At 31.2% G+C, this 23,061-nt stretch overlaps 3 protein-coding genes across 6 annotated transcripts; 2 read left to right on the forward strand and 1 right to left on the reverse strand.

Moving 5' to 3' along the window:
• Nucleotides 1–4,736: 4,736 nt before the first annotated feature.
• Nucleotides 4,737–11,547, forward strand: LOC108338028 (CBL-interacting serine/threonine-protein kinase 3). 4 transcript variants are annotated; one of them, XM_017574674.2, is made up of 16 exons: nucleotides 4,747–4,998; nucleotides 5,699–5,746; nucleotides 6,235–6,445; nucleotides 6,730–6,792; nucleotides 7,648–7,719; nucleotides 8,008–8,115; nucleotides 8,231–8,311; nucleotides 8,950–9,003; nucleotides 9,102–9,227; nucleotides 9,308–9,397; nucleotides 9,734–9,856; nucleotides 9,944–10,054; nucleotides 10,318–10,431; nucleotides 10,530–10,586; nucleotides 10,668–10,742; nucleotides 11,184–11,547. In XM_017574674.2, the coding sequence occupies exons 3-16, from the start codon at nucleotides 6,275–6,277 to the stop codon at nucleotides 11,262–11,264; spliced, it is 1,326 nt and encodes a 441-aa protein (XP_017430163.2). In that variant the 5' UTR covers nucleotides 4,747–4,998; nucleotides 5,699–5,746; nucleotides 6,235–6,274; the 3' UTR covers nucleotides 11,265–11,547. The 4 variants fall into 4 exon arrangements, with proteins under 4 accessions (XP_017430162.2, XP_017430163.2, XP_052736428.1 ...); XM_052880468.1 differs by lacking the exons at nucleotides 4,747–4,998; nucleotides 5,699–5,746 and adding exons at nucleotides 5,136–5,659; nucleotides 5,793–5,875; XM_017574673.2 differs by lacking the exon at nucleotides 5,699–5,746 and having other exon boundaries at nucleotides 4,737–4,998.
• Nucleotides 11,548–11,905: 358 nt separating this feature from the next.
• On the forward strand, nucleotides 11,906–15,690 carry LOC108338029 (protein TRIGALACTOSYLDIACYLGLYCEROL 2, chloroplastic). The gene is made up of 7 exons (XM_017574676.2): nucleotides 11,906–12,836; nucleotides 13,345–13,912; nucleotides 14,016–14,345; nucleotides 14,614–14,729; nucleotides 14,917–15,007; nucleotides 15,091–15,219; nucleotides 15,330–15,690. The coding sequence occupies exons 2-6, from the start codon at nucleotides 13,409–13,411 to the stop codon at nucleotides 15,181–15,183; spliced, it is 1,134 nt and encodes a 377-aa protein (XP_017430165.1). The 5' UTR covers nucleotides 11,906–12,836; nucleotides 13,345–13,408; the 3' UTR covers nucleotides 15,184–15,219; nucleotides 15,330–15,690.
• Nucleotides 15,691–15,788: 98 nt separating this feature from the next.
• Nucleotides 15,789–22,525, reverse strand: LOC108337314 (oligoribonuclease). The gene is made up of 8 exons (XM_017573809.2): nucleotides 22,368–22,525; nucleotides 21,065–21,199; nucleotides 20,118–20,194; nucleotides 19,378–19,459; nucleotides 19,082–19,137; nucleotides 17,681–17,773; nucleotides 17,152–17,242; nucleotides 15,789–16,115 (listed from the first exon to the last, which is right to left on the reverse strand). Exons 1-8 carry the CDS (start codon nucleotides 22,438–22,440, stop codon nucleotides 15,997–15,999), a joined length of 726 nt encoding a protein of 241 aa, XP_017429298.1. The 5' UTR covers nucleotides 22,441–22,525; the 3' UTR covers nucleotides 15,789–15,996.
• Nucleotides 22,526–23,061: the final 536 nt, after the last annotated feature.

Below are 23,061 nucleotides of genomic sequence, written 5' to 3' on the forward strand. Positions count from 1 at the left end.
ATAAATGTCAATATTCAATATATAGATCAAACAACAATTTATATATTATCTCATATCAAGACACGTTACCATAGATTCATATACGTTTTATCATTCTCATTAATCATGTCCATACAACATAATTTACTAAAATAAGACCACAAATCAATTTAATAAAAGGACTTAGATTCATTTTACATTTATAACAAATATTCAAACACAATTTATTAAAAAAAATAGCTTAAGTAAAATCAAGTTTACTTGAAAAAAATTTACCAATTGCAAAGGTTGCATTTTAGGCTAACCAAAATACTGTTGAGAGTAAGATTATTTTTAACTCTATTTTTATTAAAATTTTAGAAATTTGACCCTTAATCACTAAAAAAACAATTTGCTTTTCAAAATTACTATAAAAAAACATTTTAAAAATGTAACTTCAAATGATGAAACCAAATCCAATAATACTTAAATTCAAGCATTTAATCAAATTTTCAATCAAGAACAATCACATAAAACTCGATATATTATGACATCTTCACCTACACCTACAAATTATGTATTATAGTTGCTCTATTAAAAATACGATTACTCTCTAAATTCAAGGACTTATAACAAGATATCTAAACATAAAAAAAAAGTAATATATACTAAACTAAATTTAAAATATCACTTTTCTTGACCAAACCTATAAATATTGATCTAAAATCAAAGAACAAAAATATATTTTTAATAAGTAAAACTTACCGTGATGTAAACAAAATATTATCTATCTCTTAACCACTGTAATAATATTCTAAAAATGATAAGATGTAAAAGATAAACATTATAAAACAAAACAGAAAGAAAGAGTATTGTAAAATGAGAGAGAAAAAGAAAATAAAAGAAAAAGAGATTTCCTTTTGTTTTCACCCATTTCGAAAATGTTACACTTTTTTTTTTCTTTTGAAATTTGATACTCTACTCACAATAGTAATTGTGATTTGAGTAATATTTTTCGAAGTTTGTATTTTGACTTTTAAAAAGAAAAAAAAAAGTGAAAATGATGATAAATGTAAAAGCATGGGTTAGGTTTACTTTAGGGAGGTAGATTCGAATTTGGCTTTTGCTACTGATTGGTGTGTCATCAATCCTTAGAGGAAAAAGACAAAAAGCTGACTTAACTTATCATCTAATAATGACCCCACCCTCTTCAACTTCAAAACTGTCTCACACCCACGTTACGCTTTTACGAGATTTTTCGTTCAGTTCTGATCAGAATTCTACAGTTTTTTCATTCAAGATAATTTTATTTTAATTCCATATAATTACCATAAAAATAAATTTTTTCATTATATAATAATTATTTATCTGCTTAAAATAAAATAATGTGGATCAGGATGAATGATAGATCTTTATTATGCTTAATATTTTATCTTATATGAAATGGTAGGGTTAAAAGTGAGACAAAGAAGGAGAAAAGATATGTTTTTTAAATTAATAAAGTAACAATTGAATTATTGCCAAAAGAACTAAAGATTGTAACGGAGAGAATTATTCCACCGCTTTAGGTTTCAAAGTAACCTCGGCGGTCTTGTCCGCCATTACTACGACAGGATGGGTTAGGATCTTATGGTTTGAGTTTATCAATTCATTTCAGTCGTATCACTTAAAAAAGATGTAATAGTATAATAATTTAAATTAAAATTTACTTATTAATTATATTAGATAATTTTTAAAAATAATGATTTCTATATTAGAATAATTTTTTCTTCGTTTATTATCATATTTTTCTTTAAATAAAAAAAAAATTATTTTCACTTTTATTTTTATCCATCCAATAGATATATTAAAGAAAATGGTCTAATTAAATCTTTTAAGTATTCAATTATAAAGTAACTCAATCTACATCGATTTGAATCATATTTTTATGTTATAATTAAATTTTGGTAGTTTAATAGTTGATTATTATTTATTATATTATTTTTATACTTCTTAGATAATTAATATTCTAATAATAATAAGATAGGTTTATTATCTATATTTATCTTATAAATAAAATTAAAATTTTCAATAAAATATTCATTTCATAGCACTCACATTTACACCCACTTATAAATCACAACTCTTTTAGTAGATATATTTTTCTTTTATCAGTAAGGAGTCATTTTCAAACACAAAGAACGTTTAAACTATCACTGGAATCTTATCACAAAATTCAAGATTGAAAATCCATGGAAGAACAACTTCTTTTTCTCTTCAAGTTCACTTTCTTAAATCCATCTTATTAAACAAATACAGACTTAAAGTATTTTTATCTATAATTATTTAACTTATTTCTCATTGTCTTTAGTATAAGTTAGGATAAAAGAGGGACTAAAATCACTCATTTAACTACCTTTTATATGTATATTGAATATCTTTTCTTCGTAAAATTTTAATTTAATGATCCAGTCCAAAATTCAAAACTACGATAATAAAAAATACAATGCAAGATTATAACTAACCAATGCCAAACTCTATGAACGGCCAAATCTCTAGTTGTCTTAAATAAAAATATATATCTAATATATATTACAAAAAATATAATAAACTGAAAAAATGATTAAAATAAATATTTTTATTTATCTTAAACGTCATATATTTGATTTTTGATTTATCACTGAGAGGTAAAACTGTTTTACTATACTAATTCCATTCTTTGACGCCAAGTATATATATATATATTGCATGATATCTAAGTTGGAAGAAAAGACTTTCCATATTTGATTATATCTCTATGTACATGTTTATCTTACTAGGTTTTGTTTTATTTTATTGTCTTCGACATATATAATTATTTATTTGACAAATTAAAAAAAAAAAAAAAACAGAACTAGGACGTGTGTCTGAGAAAGGGAAGGTTAATGTCCATTTCTTGACTTTCCGTACACTCATATCCTTGTTGTTTTTCATTCACACGATAAGCAAAGTGATGATAATGTATTTCACAAACTCTGTTTTAGGATAAAATACGGAAGGTTTTTGGATAAGAATTAAAGAAACTTCTTGAAAATAAAAGATATTACTACAAACTTCTACGTAAAATCCTAAATAAATAAAATCATTGACTAGGTCAACATATCCAATATGAAATCTGAGGAACAATATTTTATGATGTTTTCCCTTTATTTTTACCTCACAACATTAGTGAAATGAAATATTTATTTCTTCAAATGTCTCTCAAACATTCTTAATATATGTTTGCAACCCAAATTATAAATTCTAATTAAACTTATATGTTTAACTCTCAATAAAAAAGTGTTACAAAGAAATCATTGTGATAGAATTTTATGAGAAAGCATTACTATGTAAAATAATTTCACATAATTGTATGGTTTTAGATTATCATGTATGAAAAAATTATGACATGGTGAATTGAAAAGTTGTTTACATGCCCATAACGAATTTTTTCACATGATTTATTTTTTGTTTAAGAAATGATCTAAGTGAAAGTAAGTTCACAAAAATATTATAAATCGTTATCCTGATATTTGTTTTGACTGTAACGATATTTTTAGTTTACAAAACTAATATTAATTTTCTATCATGCATGGATTATATTTTTTTAAAATTAGAATATTGTAGACATTTTATATCCGTTACCTTGAATATTTTATATCAGTCATATAAATTTCATTACATGAAAAATAACAAAAAAGATATATAAAAATGAATGAAGAAATTTCAACCTAAGTTAATAACTAATATATAAAATGAGTTTTTTAAATCGAATATTATATTTATTATTATTTTTCTAAAAACAGGCACCGTCTCTTTCTTTTTAGTATATGCAATATCAGTTTAAATGAGTTAGAAAATATCTATAAATTTTAAAATAAATTAAAAATATATGGACTAAAATTAATTTCATACTTTTTAAATTTTATGATTTTGTTGTGTTAGTTGTATATTTGTATTCTTATTGTTAGTGATTAGAGGTTGAGGTCCTTCATCTCTAATGCTTTTTTTTTCTTTCTTTCTATATGTAAATAAATCTCAGCACTTTGTATCTGTAAAAAGTAGAAACAACAGCAAACTAAATAATTCTCTGTATCATGTGAAAATAATATAATACTAAAAATAAAAAATAACACCATTTATAACTCTATACATAGTAAAAATCAATTCAAACATGTTGAAAACACCTAGACTGTTTTTTAATAAATAAATTAGATTAAGATGTTTTAGAAAATTTTATAATTTGTGAGTCCTTTGTCATCTTCTGAAAGCAATTATGCAGCAGGATCATACCTTACGTCATCAATTCACCAGTTATACCAATAGCATGTTTTGATAAAAATGCTTTCAAAAATGCTTTTCACGAGAATGGTTAAAATAGCAATAATATAACCAAAGGTTGTGCAACACTCCCAAGAAGAAGCAACCTGTCTTTGTCACAGTGGAATTATTGTTGTTATTTTATTTCCCTAACTAACCGAGAAACCAGAATTACTGCCAATGCTGTCGTGTTCTAATTGTTTCTCTAAAAAATCATTAAAATCATTAAATAAATATCAATTTTAGAGAGGACAAACGAAGCTGTTCAATTCAATCCATCACTGTTATTTCTAAAAATTTGAAATTTATGGCAGTGGAAATGTGGCAAACCAAGTGGTTCTGTGATTTATGACCACAACAAATGATGTGAGTTTGTGGTTCAGACCAATCAACCCCAGAAATATTCTCTCTCTTCTTCTTTTTATTTTCCACAAACATTTTTATTATTATTACTAGACATACATTCCATGGAAACAGATAAGCATTGATGAGTAACTGTTTGAAGTTGTTGTTCCCAGCATAAATAGCAGAAAATGCAAAACTACACACTCTCTTGAGTTCTGTCCGATTGCATAGCATTGGTTGGTAGTTGTCACAAAAATCTCTTGCCCTTTGGCCATAATCAAAAGCCGAGGCACTGTTCATCAAGCTAATCATCAAGCCAACCTTGCTTGGTTCCACTGCAGAATTTCAGTTATTCTTATCTCCATACATTAGATTGAAGTATTTCTTCTCCTCTCTCTCTACATATATATCTCCACTTTCCACGTTTTTTTGTTTTTTTATATGTTTTTTTCCATCGTTATGTCTATCCTCTTCTCATACGAGCCTCAAGGTGTCCTATATATAACATACTTCCTCGTGCAGCTTTTGTGTTACTTGAATTTTGGAAACTTGATCTGCTTTTGCTTTGTTATTTCATTATCAGTACCCCTTTGGGTCGTATACTGGTTACCTGAACTGTCTTTTTGCTCATCTTTGAAGAACTATTTTAAAGTTCCCTTTTTTTTATACTTCTGTCTTTTCATTCATTTTATAAATCTCTCCATTCTTTCTTCAAAGTAAAATTCTGGGTTTGTTTTTTTGTTTTCAATTGGGGACACAGAAATTAAAGAACTGATTGGGATTTCCATTTGTGTTGCTGGGTCTCTTAGATTTGAAGCTTTTTGGTTGGTGGATCCCAAATTCATGAATGCCCCCTTTTCTTCGACCAATAAGTTTTGTTGCTGAACAAATTAGCCCTGTCTGGCTAAGGTTTTTGAGTCTGTAGTGCTAGATAATTGATCTTTGTGTATTATTTTAACTTAAGGATCTTCAGTTTTCCCTTTTTATCATTGGTGGCTTTCTCACAAATCTAGTCTCCGAAGTTAGTGATTTCAAAGAGGTGCGCTGTGTTAACTTTCCTGTTTGTTTCATATTCAAGTTCAATTCTGGTTGTGGGTTTATCTTTTACTGGAAGACAAACTTTGAGGTTATTTCTCATCCCAACTATTGTTCTCTCTGCAACTTAAATCCAGCATCAATGGGTTTTAAATTTCTCGAAGATCTCTCCAGTTTACTTCATTACTAGAGAAAAGTGGGATCTCTGGGGTTACCTCATGTATGATTGATTTTTCCTGTTAGAACAGGGACCTTTAATCTTTAATGTGTATGTTGAACAGGAATTGAGAACTATTTCCTAGTTTTCATCTTCGACATTGAAACTATTGCTTTGTCTGTAAGATTTGATTTTTATGCGCTGTCATTTTACATTTACTCTTTACACTGTTAATCAATCAAAACCCCATCATAGTCTATAATTGGATTGATTCCAATGTAAATAGTCTTTCACAATGTACACACTATTTACTGTTGATTTAATCCTAAAAAAATGCAGCATTTCCTAAACAATAAGATTTGGATGAAGATTCTTTTGGATAAAATATTGTTATAGGAACTAAATTCTGATATGCATTTCAGGTAGATTCCTCGTAGGTGCTCTCAAGTTCATTTGAAAAGAATGAGTCAGCCTAAGATCAAGCGCAGAGTTGGTAAATACGAGGTGGGGAGGACAATTGGTGAAGGGACATTTGCAAAGGTGAAATTTGCAAGGAACTCTGAGACAGGAGAACCTGTGGCTCTTAAAATTCTTGACAAGGAGAAGGTGCTCAAGCACAAGATGGCTGAGCAGGTTGAATACCTGAGGAACTTAACTTCGGATCTTACTCTGTCCTTAATCTTATTACTTCATTTAATTAGGAAACAAACAGTTTAATGACATAATGCTTCCTCTCATTTTCCAAAACCTTTCAAAATGTTGAGAAAGTCTAGTTTTCTGTGAACTATTTTTAGGTGGCAGGTTACAGAATTCAGATGTTTCTTATCATAGTACTGTTATTTACATCGGGTAGATGCTTTATAGATTCTGACAAAATTAAGTCAAGTTTCTTAGATGTTTTTGATGTATTCTTTCAGATCAGGAGAGAGGTGGCTACAATGAAATTAATCAAGCATCCAAATGTTGTTCGATTGTATGAGGTCTCTCTTTCTCTCTCTGTGGACCACACATGCTATGATTTGCCATTCTCTTTTTTAAATAAATTTTTTCTTTATTTTATTCTTGCCTGAAGTTTCTGTTTTTAGAAGCAGCGTGTGGTAGTGGTTGAGTATAGAACGTTCTTGTTTGTTTCACTAAGAATTCTGCCTGCTGCCTACCATTCCAGATATTCTTTATAAAGTATCCCGGTGAATAGTTAAAGTCATTGGATGTTTTGAAAGATTTTTTTTTTTAAAAAAAAAACTTTGTTCATCTAATTCTGCTATGTTTGGATAAAGAGAAAAGAAAATACAGATAACATTCTTTTATGTAGTTGAAGGGAAAGTGCAAAGTAATAGTAGAAAAAGTTTACTTCTAGAAATAAAATCCAAACCTTTTACTTTTATCTCTTCTCCAATTCAAATTTTGAACTTTTATCTTCACTCTCATTTTCTTCCCACCCAGCCAAACGTAGGAAAAGTTCTAAATATGTTGAATGCTTGAATCTTCATTATGAAAAGAACTTTCCAATCTTCTGTTGCCGCTGGGTTTGATATATTCTTCTATCATGAATTGCCCATATGAAAAATTTTCTTACATGTTCAAAAGAAAAAAGTTGAGTTAGAATAAGTACGTGTAAAATACATTTCTCTTTCAATGTTATTTCATCTCTTTAACTCACCATTCTCAGTCTGTCTGATAATTAATTTACCGATGGTGTTGTTTTTGGTGTTTATCATCAAACATTCGTACCTACACAGAAATGATTTTCTTGGGAAGTATACATGCAATTAGAAATCAAAATAATTCTCATTTGTTGCGTGACTCTGTTTCTAATTTAACATTTTTGTTGACAGGTGATGGGAAGCAAGACAAAAATATATATTGTTTTGGAGTTTGTGACTGGTGGGGAGCTCTTTGACAAAATTGTGAGTATATAATCTTGTTGGTTTCCTTTCATTTTCATTTTATTCTACAATTTTGGAGAAAAAAGGATCAAAATGGTGACTCTTTAACATATATTTTCAGTCCACCAATCCTATTTAGCTTATGATACTAGATTAGTGTTGGATCACGAGAACATGATTCTTGTTCATTCATTCAACACATTATCATCATTCATTGGTTGTTGTGTATTGGATTGTCTTAGAATTAGATCATAGTACATTACATGGAAAAGTTGTTGTGTATGTTCCAATGGACATTTTGTTGTGAAGGTAAACCATGGACGGATGAGTGAAAATGAAGCTCGTAGATATTTCCAACAGCTTATAAATGCTGTTGATTATTGCCACAGCAGGGGTGTCTACCACAGAGACCTGAAGGTAAGGCTCCTTCACCTCACACATGCACACGTGCAAGTGTCACAAAATTATTTTGACATTAATATAATAAGAAATAACCTCTTACAATTAATGCCTATCCACGTACTTTCTGCAGCCAGAAAATTTGCTCTTAGATACTTATGGGAACCTTAAAGTTTCCGACTTTGGATTGAGTGCCCTCTCCCAGCAAGTTAGGGTAATCATGAATTTCATTGCCTTCTAGCTTTAACTCTTTTTTTGTGTTTATCTTTGTTCTGTAAATTGATCTTGCTTTTTGAAGTAAAAGTATGACCCAATTTATTGATGTCATAGAAGAACATAAAATGAAACAATTAGAAAGTATGAACATGTGTGTGAGAAATGGTGATAGTGAACTATATGTTCAGCAATTGCTGAAAGGAGATCTATGAAACACAGAAAGATACAACTTCCAACTACCTTTTAGCCTTTTTATCAGTGATAGGTTATTTATTTTGACCAGAGACATGATTTGATTTTTCTTGAATCAGGAGATTGTGCAAGTAACTAGTTATGATCTAGGAAGAGGAAGCATAATAGCATTAAAGAATGTGACATTATTGAAGTTGGAACAAACAATAGTCAACAGCATCGAAAAATTATATTCAATCATTCACTAATCACTCATAAATATTTAAATCCTTTTACTCACATTCATAACAGAAAAGGACACAGTTTTATACATTTTATAGTCGGATCCTGTCTAAGACACTGCTCTCTCTTTCCAGCCTGTCAATTGTTATAAATTTGAAGTTATTCTAAAATTGACAAAATTTTCTTGCATTTGAAGAGATTTTATTTATTTGTTCTTTATAGGATGATGGGCTTCTCCATACTACATGTGGGACACCAAACTATGTTGCTCCAGAGGTACAGACAAATGTCATGCTACTTAATTCTGAGCTGTGTACCAAAATTCATACATTTTTTTAGTCACTCTTCTAACTCTATACCCTTGTTGTATATAGGTCCTTAATGATAGAGGCTATGATGGTGCAACTGCAGACTTGTGGTCATGTGGGGTGATTCTCTTTGTATTGGTTGCAGGTTACCTACCTTTTGATGACCCTAATCTTATGAACCTGTATAAGAAAGTGAGCAACATTCAAACTTTACTGTACAATTTTAGTCTTCCCTTTGTTTACTCTGTTACATTTTATTTCTTGATCCACAGATCTCAGCTGCTGAATTTACTTGCCCCCCGTGGCTTTCTTTCAGTGCCAGGAAATTGATTACACGAATCTTGGATCCTGATCCCACAACTGTAAGGAGAAACATGTGATCATGTGCTTAATTATTGCCATGTAAAATTGCATGTTTGTTCTGAAAATAAAAGGACAATTTTACACATAACCAACTTGTAACTTTGTACGCATCCTTGGTAGCTTCCAATGACCTGGTATCATCTACATCAGTTTGATTTCATAATTAACAAATGAGGATAATGGTTCTTCTAGAATAGCATTTAGCTAGTGCCCTGCACCACAATAAAATTGATATACAAAAGATAACTGGTCTTTAATATACAGTATTGTGGTTATTTTTTCTGTAACAGTTACATTTTGCTCTTGATTTCTGATTTACCCTGACTGTATGGCAGCGTATCACTATACCTGAGATTTTGGATGATGAATGGTTTAAGAAAGATTATACGCCTCCTGTTTTTGAGGAGAATGGGGAAATCAACCTTGATGACGTTGAAGCTGTCTTTAAAGATTCTGAAGTAAGTTGAAGATTACTAGATGTCATTTTTGTATTCATTTTCTGAGTTCTGGAATCTTTCCTCAAAGAATTTTGCCTGCATATTCAGGAGCACCATGTGACAGAGAAGAAAGAAGAGCAGCCAACATCCATGAATGCGTTTGAGTTAATTTCCATGTCCAAAGGGCTGAACCTTGAAAACTTGTTTGATACAGAGCAGGTACACATCTTCACATGATCAGATGCTTTTTAAATCATTTCATTATTGTGATGAACATGTAGAATTCAAATACAGGGAAAACATGAAAGTCACTACAATTTAGGCTTAAACTAATTTATTTATCTTATACAACCAAGTTTTTTATGTTGAAAGTTTAAGTTAATTTGGGTGAGAGCTTTCTTTTTCAAGTCAAATTTGGGCATATTATGAGATACCTTGCTAAATTTACCATGTTTTCTTTATTCTTATGTCATTGACATCAGGGGTTCAAAAGGGAAACAAGATTCACGTCAAAGTCACCTGCAGATGAGATAATCAACAAGATTGAGGAGGCTGCAAAACCTCTTGGCTTTGATGTGCAGAAGAAAAATTACAAGGCAAGCCCTTCTTGTCCAACTTATAATGAGCTTCTCTGCTACTCAGATAGCTTTATATGAAATGGTAGTTTTTGAAATTAATAAACCATCACCTGCAGATGAGGCTTGCAAATGTAAAAGCTGGAAGAAAGGGAAACCTTAATGTTGCCACTGAGGTATATGATTGTTATTTGGTGCTGTTGAACACTATTTGTCACATTATTGTACAGAAACTTAAAAGTGCTCATCATAAACAGATATTTCAAGTGGCACCTTCTCTTCACATGGTTGAGGTACGGAAGGCAAAAGGAGACACATTGGAGTTCCATAAGGTGTTCTTCTGTTCCCTTCTTTGCTTAATTGCTTTACATAGTCTCTGCTTGCCACTTCATAAATAACTGTTCTTGGATCAATTTTAATGATAATTTAAAAGGATTACTGTATAATTTTAAAGTTCTCTATACAAAGGAATAATTTTCCCTGGAAGAATACATCATTAGTTAGATGGGAAAGGAGAATCAGAATTATTCATTTGTCAATATCAGATCTTTATTTTTCATATATATTTGTACCAATAAGAATATGTTTCTGCTTAGCTTATAATTACATATTTATAAAAGAAAAGAAAAACTTGAAATCAAGTTTCTTATATCCTCATCATGAAGTTGTTGTTGAATTAAGAAAAGGATGTAGATCTTCTCTTGTTCTTGAATGACAAGGTAAGGCCCTACTGAAAAGAATCTGACTGAAATTGTTTGGTTGATCTTCTGCAGTTCTACAAGAAGCTTTCAACAAGCCTGGATGATGTTGTTTGGAAAACAGAAGATGATATGCAAATGAGAGAAAAAAATTGATATATTGATATTATTATTATATTATTATTATTATCAAGTGTAATTTTCTTCATTTCTGAAGTTCTGCTATTTTCCAATTTCTTCATTCTTATTTCCTCTAAGGTTCCTTCCTGTAGGTTTGTTTGGACATTCCATAGTATTCATAATGTATTTTGTACCATGCTAGTATTTTTGAAAGCATGCAATGTAAGAATTTTCCTCATTAACACTTTCAGCTATGTTCATGAAACAAAAATTGTAAGAAAATTTGAATATTGTATATACCTATATATTTATCTTTTTATCTTGCGTTTGCTGTTACTTTCCTTCTCTCATCTCTGTCCAGCAACATGGTAAGCTCATTGCAGCAACTGGAAACTCAAAACAGAAGATTAAGAGAGAAAGAAGGTAAAAGAATATATATATATATATATATATATATATATATTTATAAATATCTCTCTCTCTCTCTCTCTCTCTCTCTATATATATATATATATATATATATATATATATATATTATTTTGACAGAAAAAATCAACCTGTGTTTGGAATATAAGAGTAGTTTGGATTGAAATCGTGATTTTTTTGGTGATTTGTTGTATTCATGTTTGTTTTAGAGCAAAACAGATGAAATTGTAGAAAAGAAAAAACCCATTAGGATTCTCGTTGAAGAATTACACTCTGTTGAGAAAACAATAAATAAAATTTGAAAAATAAAGATGATGAAATTCACTAACAACAGAAGACATAAATAACTTAAGAAGACAGATGGCTAATATATTTTACTACAACATTTGTATATTTTTTATGCACCGTTTGATCCTTCTTTTAACTCAGTAATATTTCACTTAATTTATTTAGCCAGTACTTATTCAGTAATAATAATTTCAAGCAAGTTATAATGCACAAATTACTTCCAAACTAAAATTAAACTTAATGATTAAAATCTCAAAGTTTATAATATCTAATAACTTAATGTAGCAATTAAAATTTGAAGATTAAAATCTCACATCTATATCAAGAATAAAAGTATAATTGAAATATTCTTTAAGTGCAATAAAATGTCAAATGAAAAAGAAACAAGTCAAAATCATTTTTTAGTTGTCTGGTTCAGTGGGTATCATCATCATGAAGCACTCACACAGTCATGAAAAGAACAAGAAGAACGTGATGAATATTAATGGTGGCAAAAAGTTAGATAAATTATTGCTGATAAAGTAGTTATAAACTATTATTATTTTAAGCAAATTAAGTATAGTAATCATAATTAATTACCCAATTAATTTTTTATAAAATAAGTGTAATTTCTATATTGTCAAACCAATAAAAAAATTATCATAGATACGATTAATTAATACAAAATTAACTATATAACATATTAAACAATTATTTGGCAAAATAAACTAATGCAATTTTATAAAAATTTATTGAAGTGAAAATTGAGATGGCTCACTCATCGATGATGTCCATGATTCTTGATGCTGCATAGGTTTTCGTCTCTTCCATTCCCAGACTATGATTTTATGTCGTTCTCTCTGCAATTGTTTTTCGATGACGTCAGCAGTGTCACTGTTCTCTAAACTAAAACTGGTATTTTGCATTCCTAACATTACTCACATTTTTCAATTTTCACCAATGAGGATTTTTACTGGGTATTTAATTCACCTGAAAAATTTTCATCCTTTAACCTATTTAACTTGCTTGTTCGGTGCAAAATGGTATCTTTTGGTGCTGAATATAATTGAAAGCATTTTTCTGTGTTCCCCGGGATTTCATTTTGTTTGGGATTGTGGTATAACCGACAAAAACCCAATATTATGCTACCCTCGAATGACTAACTTCCCATTTCTGCAATAATATTCACATTATGGAATAGTAAAGTCTAAAGTTTTTGTTTTGTTTTTGTGTTTCTTTTCTATCCTACGTTTGGAATAATACAACTCTTTCTTGAGACTTTGGTCTGTTGGATTCTGTTCTGTGTACCTCACTCTAATGGGTTTCTATTTTTGTTTTTCTTGTTATTTTGCCACTTAATTTTTGTATTGATTGTTGATTAGATTCATAGGATTTTGATTCTAGTTCAATGAGATTGTTGTAGGTGAAAACTTGTAGCTTAGTGTGTGTGAATGATAGAACTTCAGGGCTAAGAGGTTGTTAAGAAGATGGTTGGAAACATTGCAATCATTGTTTCATCAGTGCCAACTTCTTTTTCTTCATGTCTGATTAACCTACCAAGAGATTCTCCAAGCCTCAAGCTTCTTCCAATCAGACACCAAATACAAATCAACAGAACCAGAGCTACATCTTCTGATGCAGGTCATGGTACTGCGGAAGCAAAAGATCCTGCTGCAGCTTCGTTGAAGATTCCACACACTGTTTGGAGGAAAACATTGAAGCCATTAAGTGATTTTGGTTTCAGCGATAGGAGCATCTGGGAAGGTGGGGTTGGACTGTTTTTAGTGTCTGGTACTGTCCTATTTGTTCTTAGTTTGGCCTGGTTAAGGGCCTTCCAAATAAGATCCAAATTCAGGAAGTACACAGTTGCGGTTCTGTTTGCTCAAGCTTGTGGCATAAGCAAAGGAACACCTGTGAGAATCAGAGGAGCCACTGTTGGTAATGTCATTGGTGTCAATCCTTCTTTGAAGTGTATTGAAGCAGTTGTTGAGGTCTCTTTCAATACTCTAGTATCCCTGCATTAAAATTTGACAATCTTTGATTAAGAGAAGCTTAATTGTTGAATTAGATTAAACCAGGAGTTTGGATTTGCAGGTTGGTGATGTCAAAACCATCATACCACGGAATTCACTGATTGAGGTAAACCAGTCAGGTCTTTTGATGGAAACAAAAATTGACATCACTCCTCGTGATCCAATTCCAACACCTTCTGTTGGTCCTCTTGATGAAGATTGTACTAAGGAGGGTCTTATTGTGTGTGATCGTGAAAAGATCAATGGCCAGCAAGGAACAAGTTTGGATACACTGGTTCGGATATGCACCCGCCTTGGGCGTGCATTAGAGGAAATTGGTATCAGCAATAGCTATTCATTGGCAGAACGAGTACTTTCCATCATTGAAGAAGCAAAACCTCTTCTCAAACAGGTGTGGTGCTCTTGAATGGACTATTGGATCAAGCAATTTTCAATTTTCTTGCCTACAGAAAAATTGATTAGTGTTTGATGATGGTGAATGAAATTTCAGTTTGTTCCATCACCAAAACATAGAATAATGTGGTGAATAAGCATTTGTTGTACCTTTATGAATTCATTTATCAGATGCAGTAGGTGTTTCTTTCTTTCTTTTTGTTGTTCAGTTATTCTGTCATGCACTCTCATGCACATATTTTCACTTCGATGTAGTAATGCCTCAGATCAAAGCCATGGCTGAAGATGTTCATCCTTTGTTGGCTGAGGTCCGAGACAGTGGCCTGTTGAAGGAACTTGAGAATTTAACCCAAAACCTTACCCAAGCTTCTGAGGATTTGAGGTTAATTCCCTAAACTTCTATGGCTCTAGTTGATCACCAATTTGTAATACATTAATGGGGTTGTATGCATCATTATATTAATAACTGGACAAAATTGGACTGATTAAAAAATTCTTTGTATTCTTAATCTTACACTCCAAACATTATCATTATTATGACTAACAGAAATCATGCTTTGTGTACGCAGAAGGGTACATTCATCGATTATGACCCCTGAGAACACTACACTCGTTCACAAGTCCATAAACACACTTAGTTTTACCTTGAAGAACATCGAGGTAAGACACTAATGTGCAAAATCTAATTATTATGAATAGTACTTGCCTGTATAATTTTTTGATTTTTTATCGTATCACTACAGTATATTAGCAAGGATATTGTGGATTTTACTGGGGACGAGACTACTAAAAAGAATTTGAAATTGCTTATCAACAACCTCAGCAGGCTATTATGAAGTCAAAAAATGAAGATAGGAAGCACAAAATCATAGGTAATAATAGTATTGATACACTTTTATCTATTTTAGCTGTTTCTTATGTTCTTATTTTTGTTGCATTCTGGTGCGATAAAAGTTGTCTTTCCTTGTCATAATGAATGCAGGTGTTACCGACCAGTTTAGAACTGATTTCCACGTGAATGGTCTTGTTTCTTATGCAATAATTATCCACTCATCTGTGATGCAAGGACGGATTTTAATAATGGTTGAAGCTCTAGGCTTTTAGAAAGAATGAAGTTACTAATTAAAGGGTCATCATGGCACATTCAAAGTGGTTCTAGTTGATGAAGATTTGAGTTGGACGCAATTATCCAAATATCTTCTGTTTCTAAAACCATTGTGATTTTCGATATTATAATTTGTCTCTTCCTAGTTATCTTGAACTTCATATACACGTGCAGTTTGTTACCTTTGAACTCGATGTTCATGATTATTCAATCAGTAAAATATTAATTTTTATTGACTTTTTTTACTACAGATAAAAATAATATATCACTAAAAGAATATGGTTATTTTATCAAATTATTTTAATATATGATCTATTTATTGGCATTTTTAATCCGTGTAAAAACGTAAAACTTATTTTACATTTCTTTGGACATGGTAATAGGCAATCACAGTTCCATTTTGAAAGAGTTGTTGAAACATCAGGGTTTCCGATGAAGATTTAAATGTGATTTTGCAATACAATCTATCGAAAATCACGAGCCATTTACACTTGAACTGGAAACTAGCCCATAACCATTCACACGGTGGTTCTCTGCAACTCGATCACTTTCTGGACTTAGGCTTAAAAATATTTGCCTTGTAGTATCTAAGTTCCTCAATGCTTTCTCTAATGTCATCCATGGCTCTGTGTCTGTTTTCTTTTGAAGGTGCTCTCTTCTGATCTGCACAAATAACAAACCTTTTTATAGTTTGAGTTCAAGATTCTTTCTCAGCTCTCATTGATTAATAATAATTACTCCACGACTCCGCTTAGGAAACAGGAAATGGCATAATTAGTATGATAAAAAAATCACGAATAGTAACAAAAATCCCAGAAGGTAGGTATTCCATTGTTCCCCATCTATCGAATTTGTAAAACCGAGAAACATGCAAACCATTTAAGATCACAACTGGAGGCAAAGAATAGTCATAACTAAAACAAAGTAACTAGCTACGACCAAATCAAACCCAAAAGCAAAAGGGATGGCTGGTGAGATTCCAAACTTCAAAGTTAAAGCAACAAAAAAATATCTACAAGCACCTTGCCAAGTTTCTAAGCACCTTTACGCTATTACATAATAATATCTCTAAATTCAAGGATTTTCCCTCAGCATGGAATCTATATTTGTTCATTAGTTGAATTTTTCTGGGGAGAGGAGTAGCAGGTTTTAAAGTATCCCTTCGGTTGGTGGCTTTCCGGATTTCCACATTTTCAACTTTTTTATACCCGCAGGGTGTTGAGGGGAAGGTCACAATAGATACACAGAATGGTAATAATGTGAAAATCTCTTATTCATCTGCAATTAAAAATTGCCCAAAAAAATATTCCTTGCATAAAATGTAGAGAAAACAATACTAGGAAGTCAAATTGGAATGTTGACACAAAGGGACAAGAGACAAGGAATTCTTCATATTTTAGTTTGAAAAGGGTAATATTTAATTCATAATCTTTTTTATGGAAATGGGACGTTTTATCATATTACTTACCAGTTCAAACAAACGGAACAAACGTTACATGTATAGCATCCAAAAAAAAAATAGAAGAATAATGTTCGCGGAACAGATCCAGTAATGCAGTGATATGCACTGAAAATGGCCAACAATGCCTTATTTTGACGGGGGTCAAGAAAAAACAAATACAAAAAAAACTTCAGGATGATTTATAATGCACTAATACCAAATACAATTTCATTATATACTGATTGTATCATTTCTCACCTTTGGGATACCAGCGAATGCAGAGAGCTTTAACACTACTAACATCAACAAGTACATGAGAGAATAGACTCGCCAATTTTGGCATGTATTTCTGCAAAAGTTGATCCAGTTTAACGGAATATTTCAAAGAGGAAAAATAGGACATATAGACATACCAAATAAAAACAGCACTATATGCTTTCAATAATATATTCAGATGACAAATTTCAGGTGACATCTAAAATCGATCTTTACCAGATGTGCAAGCTTCAGAAGTGCTTGATGATTTTGATCAACATAATTAATAACCATGACTTGGCAAGCATGATATATAAACAATACCCAATATACCTCGGCATTGTAATATTTTGTTATTTAAAAAAATTAAATTTGACAGTGTGATAGGACTAATAATTTACACCAGAAATTTACAAAAATAAAATAAAAATCCAAAGCATACGGAATACATCATAATCTTTTAAACAAAAACATGACAATTAGAATTAAGAAATTAATGATACTTCAGCTTCTATGATGGCAGAACCAATACCTTCAGAAATTGAAAATCAACATATATTGAATTTCCTGCCAAGAGAGGTGTGTACGAATCAACTTTAATATATCTCCTTACAAATTCAATAACCTGCCGTTTTGCAAGATATTACAAACTGTCATAATAGCGTAAAAAAATGAATAAAACAAAGAATACACAAAAACTAAAGACAGATAAAGTGGCAATACACAAAAAAAGATACGAGTTTACAGACACTTCCAACACAACAAGCAAATATCACATGGGGGGAGCCATGAATACTCCCATATAACTGGAACTGATATCATTGCCTTGATGCAGGAGTAGGATGCCAAATACCAACTGGTTTTGTCTCTAGTATACTTAGTGGCATTTGGTTTGCTAGGACCCAATTGCAAGGTATGGAATTTGAATCCCACAATGTAATTATCGGATTTGTAGGGCATTGGGTTTTTCAACTACTATAGCCAGATTTTGTGGTGTGGTTCTCCCAAGGCTCTTAAAAGGGTAACTACAGGATAGGCCATTCTGTAGAGGAAAGAATTATTATCTCTTAATAACTCTAACCTAAATTTGTCCTATAATATTTAAATACATCACTGCATGGATAACACAACAGAAGAAACCATTTTGTGCAATATTTATCATCAACCTAGAAGAATGGCAACAGCGCCACTCTGCTGATTACTGTATAGCCTTAGAACTACTTGAATAAATCATAAATTACTCAAGGACCAGATCATAGACCGCTTAAAGTAAAATTAGAATGCATATATTCAACTATTCATGCCAATATCAAGAATTATCAGAGAATAGATAATAGGTTTCCTGGTAGGGAAAAAAAAATTACAGCTGCCAAAAAATTTCCCCGTATGGACTGCCTATATTTTTAATGAAATTTGGGAAGGATAATAAGAAATTTAATTTCCTTTAGCACATTAAGACTGATAGAACTGGGATTGGATTTGGATCCAGAAACAATGTTTAAAGAAACAAGAATATCTTTATTGATCTTAAAGAACTCCTCACTCAGAAACAGTTCTCGATTGAATTAGCCTCAAGTATTTTGAGGAACCTGAACCCTCCCACACAAAATTATACAATTTTCCTGCCAACTACTACAAACTTCCCCTACTAATAGTCTCAGCTCAAATTACTTACAGCTGATCCACCTAACTATTACACATTTTAATGTTTCTTATTCTGTATATTATACTCATATTTAAGAGGGTTGTCATGTTCTGTCACTCTAATCCTGATAGACAAGTTTAACTATTTCATCTGTCAATAAGAAAGGGATAACATTATTTCAACTTCATTGAACATGTATAAAAATACAGTATCCATTCAATATGATAGTTGATAGAAAGTAAGTTCCGACAAAAAGAGAGCTTGCCACATAGTATAATTACTACAAACCTGCTTTTCAGCTTCTCCTTCACTAATGGTACTCTGTTGCACCTTTTTTGTTAATCCTAAATTCATTGAAAATGGTTAGTCTGCTATTTAAAATCCAATTTAACAGAAATAGAGAAAGGACTAAATAAAGTTATGAAAAAGCAACCAATCAGAAACTCATGAATATACAGTATTAGAGTCTCAAATGCCTTCATATTACATAACATATTGAAATATTTTATCTGTTTTGAAGGACATCTTTCCAATAACTTTTTTCTACGAATAAAAAGTATCAAAATATAGCATTCACCACTTACCACTAGATGCATGATGATTCTGACACCATTCTCCCATCCTGTCAAGGCACTCCTTAGTTTGATGAATGACCAAATCGGGACCCTAAAAATAGCAGATACTTTCTTTCATAAACAAACTGAAGGGATCATGCAAAACATTTCACCAAATGCAATAACATTTCATCCTTTGCCAAAAAAGAGTAGGAGAAAGACCAATAATTTATTTGGCAGAGATACTTAAGAAAATGCTTCCATAATGTGGATTTGGAATTCCTCTGTTAAATCAAATAGCATTTCCTCCTTTGAATGAAAGTGAAAAGGGCGGGAGCTACGAGGATAAGTTAAAACTTAAATTGAATTAAAAATTGCACATCTACATAAAAAATGAAAAGCCACCAAAGTCCCAATGAAATAGTTGATAGAGTCAAAGGGCATATCCAAAACAATGAAAAGAAAGCACAGGAAAGCTGAGGATTATTTAATGGCATGAACTCCATTAACACTTTTGAAGGAACCATCCTTTAATTACCCACTCCTTGGGAGAACATTCCAAGAGAAAATTAATTATTTCCCTAGAAAACATGTGACAGTCTATGGAATAAGCAAGTTTTTCCTTACAGATAAACAGAGAGGGAAAAAAAAGTAAAAAAGACATGTTATTTTGTAGAGAATGTAGAAACTCATTCAAAATACAGTGATGCATGGAAACAACCACAAAATAAACAAAATCGAACATGGAAATTGCAAATTGAATTAATTACCTCCACTGTTTTGGTTAAAAATCCATCTGTAATTATACAAGCAATCTCCAGTATTCTGTCCACTTCAATATTTAAACCTGCACAAACAGTTTATACATTGTTGTTATTGTAATTATTGATAAATAAAACAAATAGTAAAAAAAAATCATCTGGCACTAAAAAATTCTTATGTTATCCAAGAATTAGACTACACAGTTGGTGACTAAAAAATATAGAGACTACTCGGTGAGCAGATTTAAATACCACAAATTAATATATAACCAAATGTAAGAGACAAATGCATTCAACCCGACAAAATCTACAACACAGAGAAATGGTACCAAGCAGTGAAAAATAATAATAAACAAATTAAGAGGGTGAAAATGATGAAATCCGAATAACGTTCAGATCTTAGGCTGACAATCGTACAAACAAGAAAGCATTTGTTTCTAGAAGGTAAAAGGAGTCCAATTAATAAATCCAACAAAAGTAAATGTTACATGGACAAACTTGAACTATATTATAAGGTTTGTCCACACTCTATAGGCTCATTAAGAAGCATAAAAAAGAGACGGACTACTCTCTGGAAAGCAGTTTCTTAAAGAAAATAATCCTAGGAAAGATAGAATACTGAACAAAAATTCACCTTCACTGAGCACATGTTTCCAGAATACAAAGCTTATCCAAATTGCTAGTAAAAAGGCTCACTTGAGTTGAGTTACTTAAATTCAACTACAGATTTACAGTCATGAAGGGAGGCATCTTAACTAATCTATGACAGGTATTTATTAAGATTATGGGTACCATATATAAAATGTAAGAGCTTTGTGGCTGAAAGATTTGGAGGTTTGTAAACAATACGGATCAAACATAAAAAAAAACCACAATGAAAAATACTTTTTTAAATTAGTTTTGCAATTGCAATCACATACAAGTAAAACACCCTCCTTGTTTTTCTACAAGCTTACCAGTCATTTCCAAGTCAATCCACACCAGAGGTAACTTGTATTCACATGAAGGAAACACTTCATTTTCTTGATCTTGTTTCTTGTTCTTTACTGGTATAACGCCAATGTCAGGATTAACTCCCTTGCCACTGTTATCTGCACCATGAAAGTACATAGCTGTAAGTTCACTCACAAAGTAATTAACATAATGTTTCCACAAGAAAGCATCATCCAAGAAATTTATGTAACCAAGAAGTTAAAATAAAAATGGACAGCAGCAAGATGACTAGCGAAGATATCAGCATTAGGTAATATATCAGCTAATAAAAGTACCAATCTGACCTCCAAAGTAAACAATAACAACAACAACCTTATCCCACTAAGAGAGGTTAGCTACATGAATAACATCACTATAAAAGAGAGGTTGACAAAATGTATAATCTTGGTCCTTGAGCATTGTCTAAACCGATTTTCTTTATTTCCCCTAAAAAGTGTCATCTAAAGCACTTGGAAGACCAAAAGTGGTACATTTCCAAATTAAAGGCACAAAAATTGGACAAAAAATGGTACGACTGAAACTAAAGTTTAAATAGTTTAGAGAGGCCAAAAACATATTTTTTCTCAACTTTAAAAAAAAAAAACTCGTGCTCGAAGTTGTGGTTGGCACCGAGAAAGCATGACTACGCTCTTTTTCATGGAGCCAGACCCACAACCTCTTCCTCATGCAATAGTGTGGAGTCTATTCTTTAGATTGAAGATCCAGAAACATTTTGGATTGATGCATATAAAATCTAACGGGAAGAACTATGAAACTACTACCAGGAAAAGAAAGAAAATTGGGAATCATAATTTCCATAATCCTCCAAGATTTGTGAGATTCAACTGTTTTTGGTCTTTTGCAGTTAAGCATGTATCTTCAATTGCTTCAAATGCATGAAATCGATGTTTTAAATATTTAATGTGTTTTAATGTTGTTGCAGCAGCTCTCTAGTCAAGAAATGAAGACACTATAAATCATAACTGATTCTTCGTTACTTCTCTTCATATGAAACAAATCTTACTCCGGCATTGAAACAGTGCACTAAACAGCCAACATGCAAGGAAAACATTTCATCACAAAAATTGAACAAAAATAATTTCCATAAATTCGTCAGCAAAAACAGTTTTCAAAGAACACTGATACTCTCCGAGATGCCCAGATCAATAAGAACATGTGAAACCCTAACCCAAAATTCATCAACTACGCTTCAAAATTAAAAAGTAATAATAATAATAATCTAAAAAGTGAAAATTGAATGGAAGAGAGAAAAGAGAAAGGAAATACCTGCGGTGGTGGGAACGTGACTATCGCCGGCGTCGAGTTCTAACACTGAAAACGAATTTGCGAGTTTTTCCATTTTTTTTTTCTTTCCTTCTTTCTTTTCTGTACTTCAAACTCTTCAACTTTGGCGCTGTTAAAAATAAATGAAGACAGAACAAAGTTTCAGGTTCAAATTTAACTGAAAAAACTTCGTTAAAATTTACGATTAAACAGAAAAAAAAGATACAACGTTAATATATATTTTGCACACTAGTCGATAATAAATAAATAATAATAATGAATAAATAAAAATCTAGCAGTAATAATAACAAAAGCTACGAACCTTTATGAAGGTACTTTGAAGTTTGTTTAGTAACAAGAGTGATAGCTAAAAATAGTTTACATAGAAATTATATTAATTTTTATGAAAATAAGATAACGTATTGATTTTAGTGTTAAAATATCTATTACCATGATGGTTATTGTGAAGTTATCTACCTCAATTTTATTTGAGATGAGACTTATTCTTTTTCGAATGTTCAATTTAGTTTTTATGTTCAATGTGATCCTTTTGACTGACGACGTTTTTGTTAATAACTAAATGTCCAAATAACATGACACTTATTAGTTGACGTGGACACTTAAATACATATTGATGTGAAATTATGTTTCTTGAAAGAGTGATTTTTTTATATTAGAGTTCTTATTTTTCAAGTTT

This window comes from Vigna angularis, chromosome 7, assembly GCF_016808095.1.
Source record: "Vigna angularis cultivar LongXiaoDou No.4 chromosome 7, ASM1680809v1, whole genome shotgun sequence".
In the NCBI taxonomy this organism is placed as follows: Eukaryota; Viridiplantae; Streptophyta; class Magnoliopsida; order Fabales; family Fabaceae; genus Vigna; species Vigna angularis.

Bases quoted from the DNA above. Each gene is read 5' to 3' on its own strand.
- LOC108337314 (XM_017573809.2), bottom strand. From the start codon at position 22,440: ATGGAAAAACTCGCAAATTCGTTTTCAGTGTTAGAACTCGACGCCGGC. The intron at 20,195-21,064 runs GTAAGCTTGTAG...CTGTTTGTGCAG, and splicing joins GATTGACTTGGAAATGACTG to GTTTAAATATTGAAGTGGAC. The intron at 17,774-19,081 runs GTTTGTAGTAAT...GCAAAACGGCAG, and splicing joins AAGGAGAAGCTGAAAAGCAG to GTTATTGAATTTGTAAGGAG.
- LOC108338029 (XM_017574676.2), top strand. From the start codon at position 13,409: ATGGTTGGAAACATTGCAATCATTGTTTCATCAGTGCCAACTTCTTTT. The intron at 14,346-14,613 runs GTGTGGTGCTCT...GTAATGCCTCAG, and splicing joins CAAAACCTCTTCTCAAACAG to ATCAAAGCCATGGCTGAAGA. The intron at 15,008-15,090 runs GTAAGACACTAA...GTATCACTACAG, and splicing joins TTACCTTGAAGAACATCGAG to TATATTAGCAAGGATATTGT.
- LOC108338028 (XM_017574673.2), top strand. From the start codon at position 6,275: ATGAGTCAGCCTAAGATCAAGCGCAGAGTTGGTAAATACGAGGTGGGG. The intron at 8,116-8,230 runs GTAAGGCTCCTT...TACTTTCTGCAG, and splicing joins TCTACCACAGAGACCTGAAG to CCAGAAAATTTGCTCTTAGA. The intron at 9,228-9,307 runs GTGAGCAACATT...CTTGATCCACAG, and splicing joins TTATGAACCTGTATAAGAAA to ATCTCAGCTGCTGAATTTAC.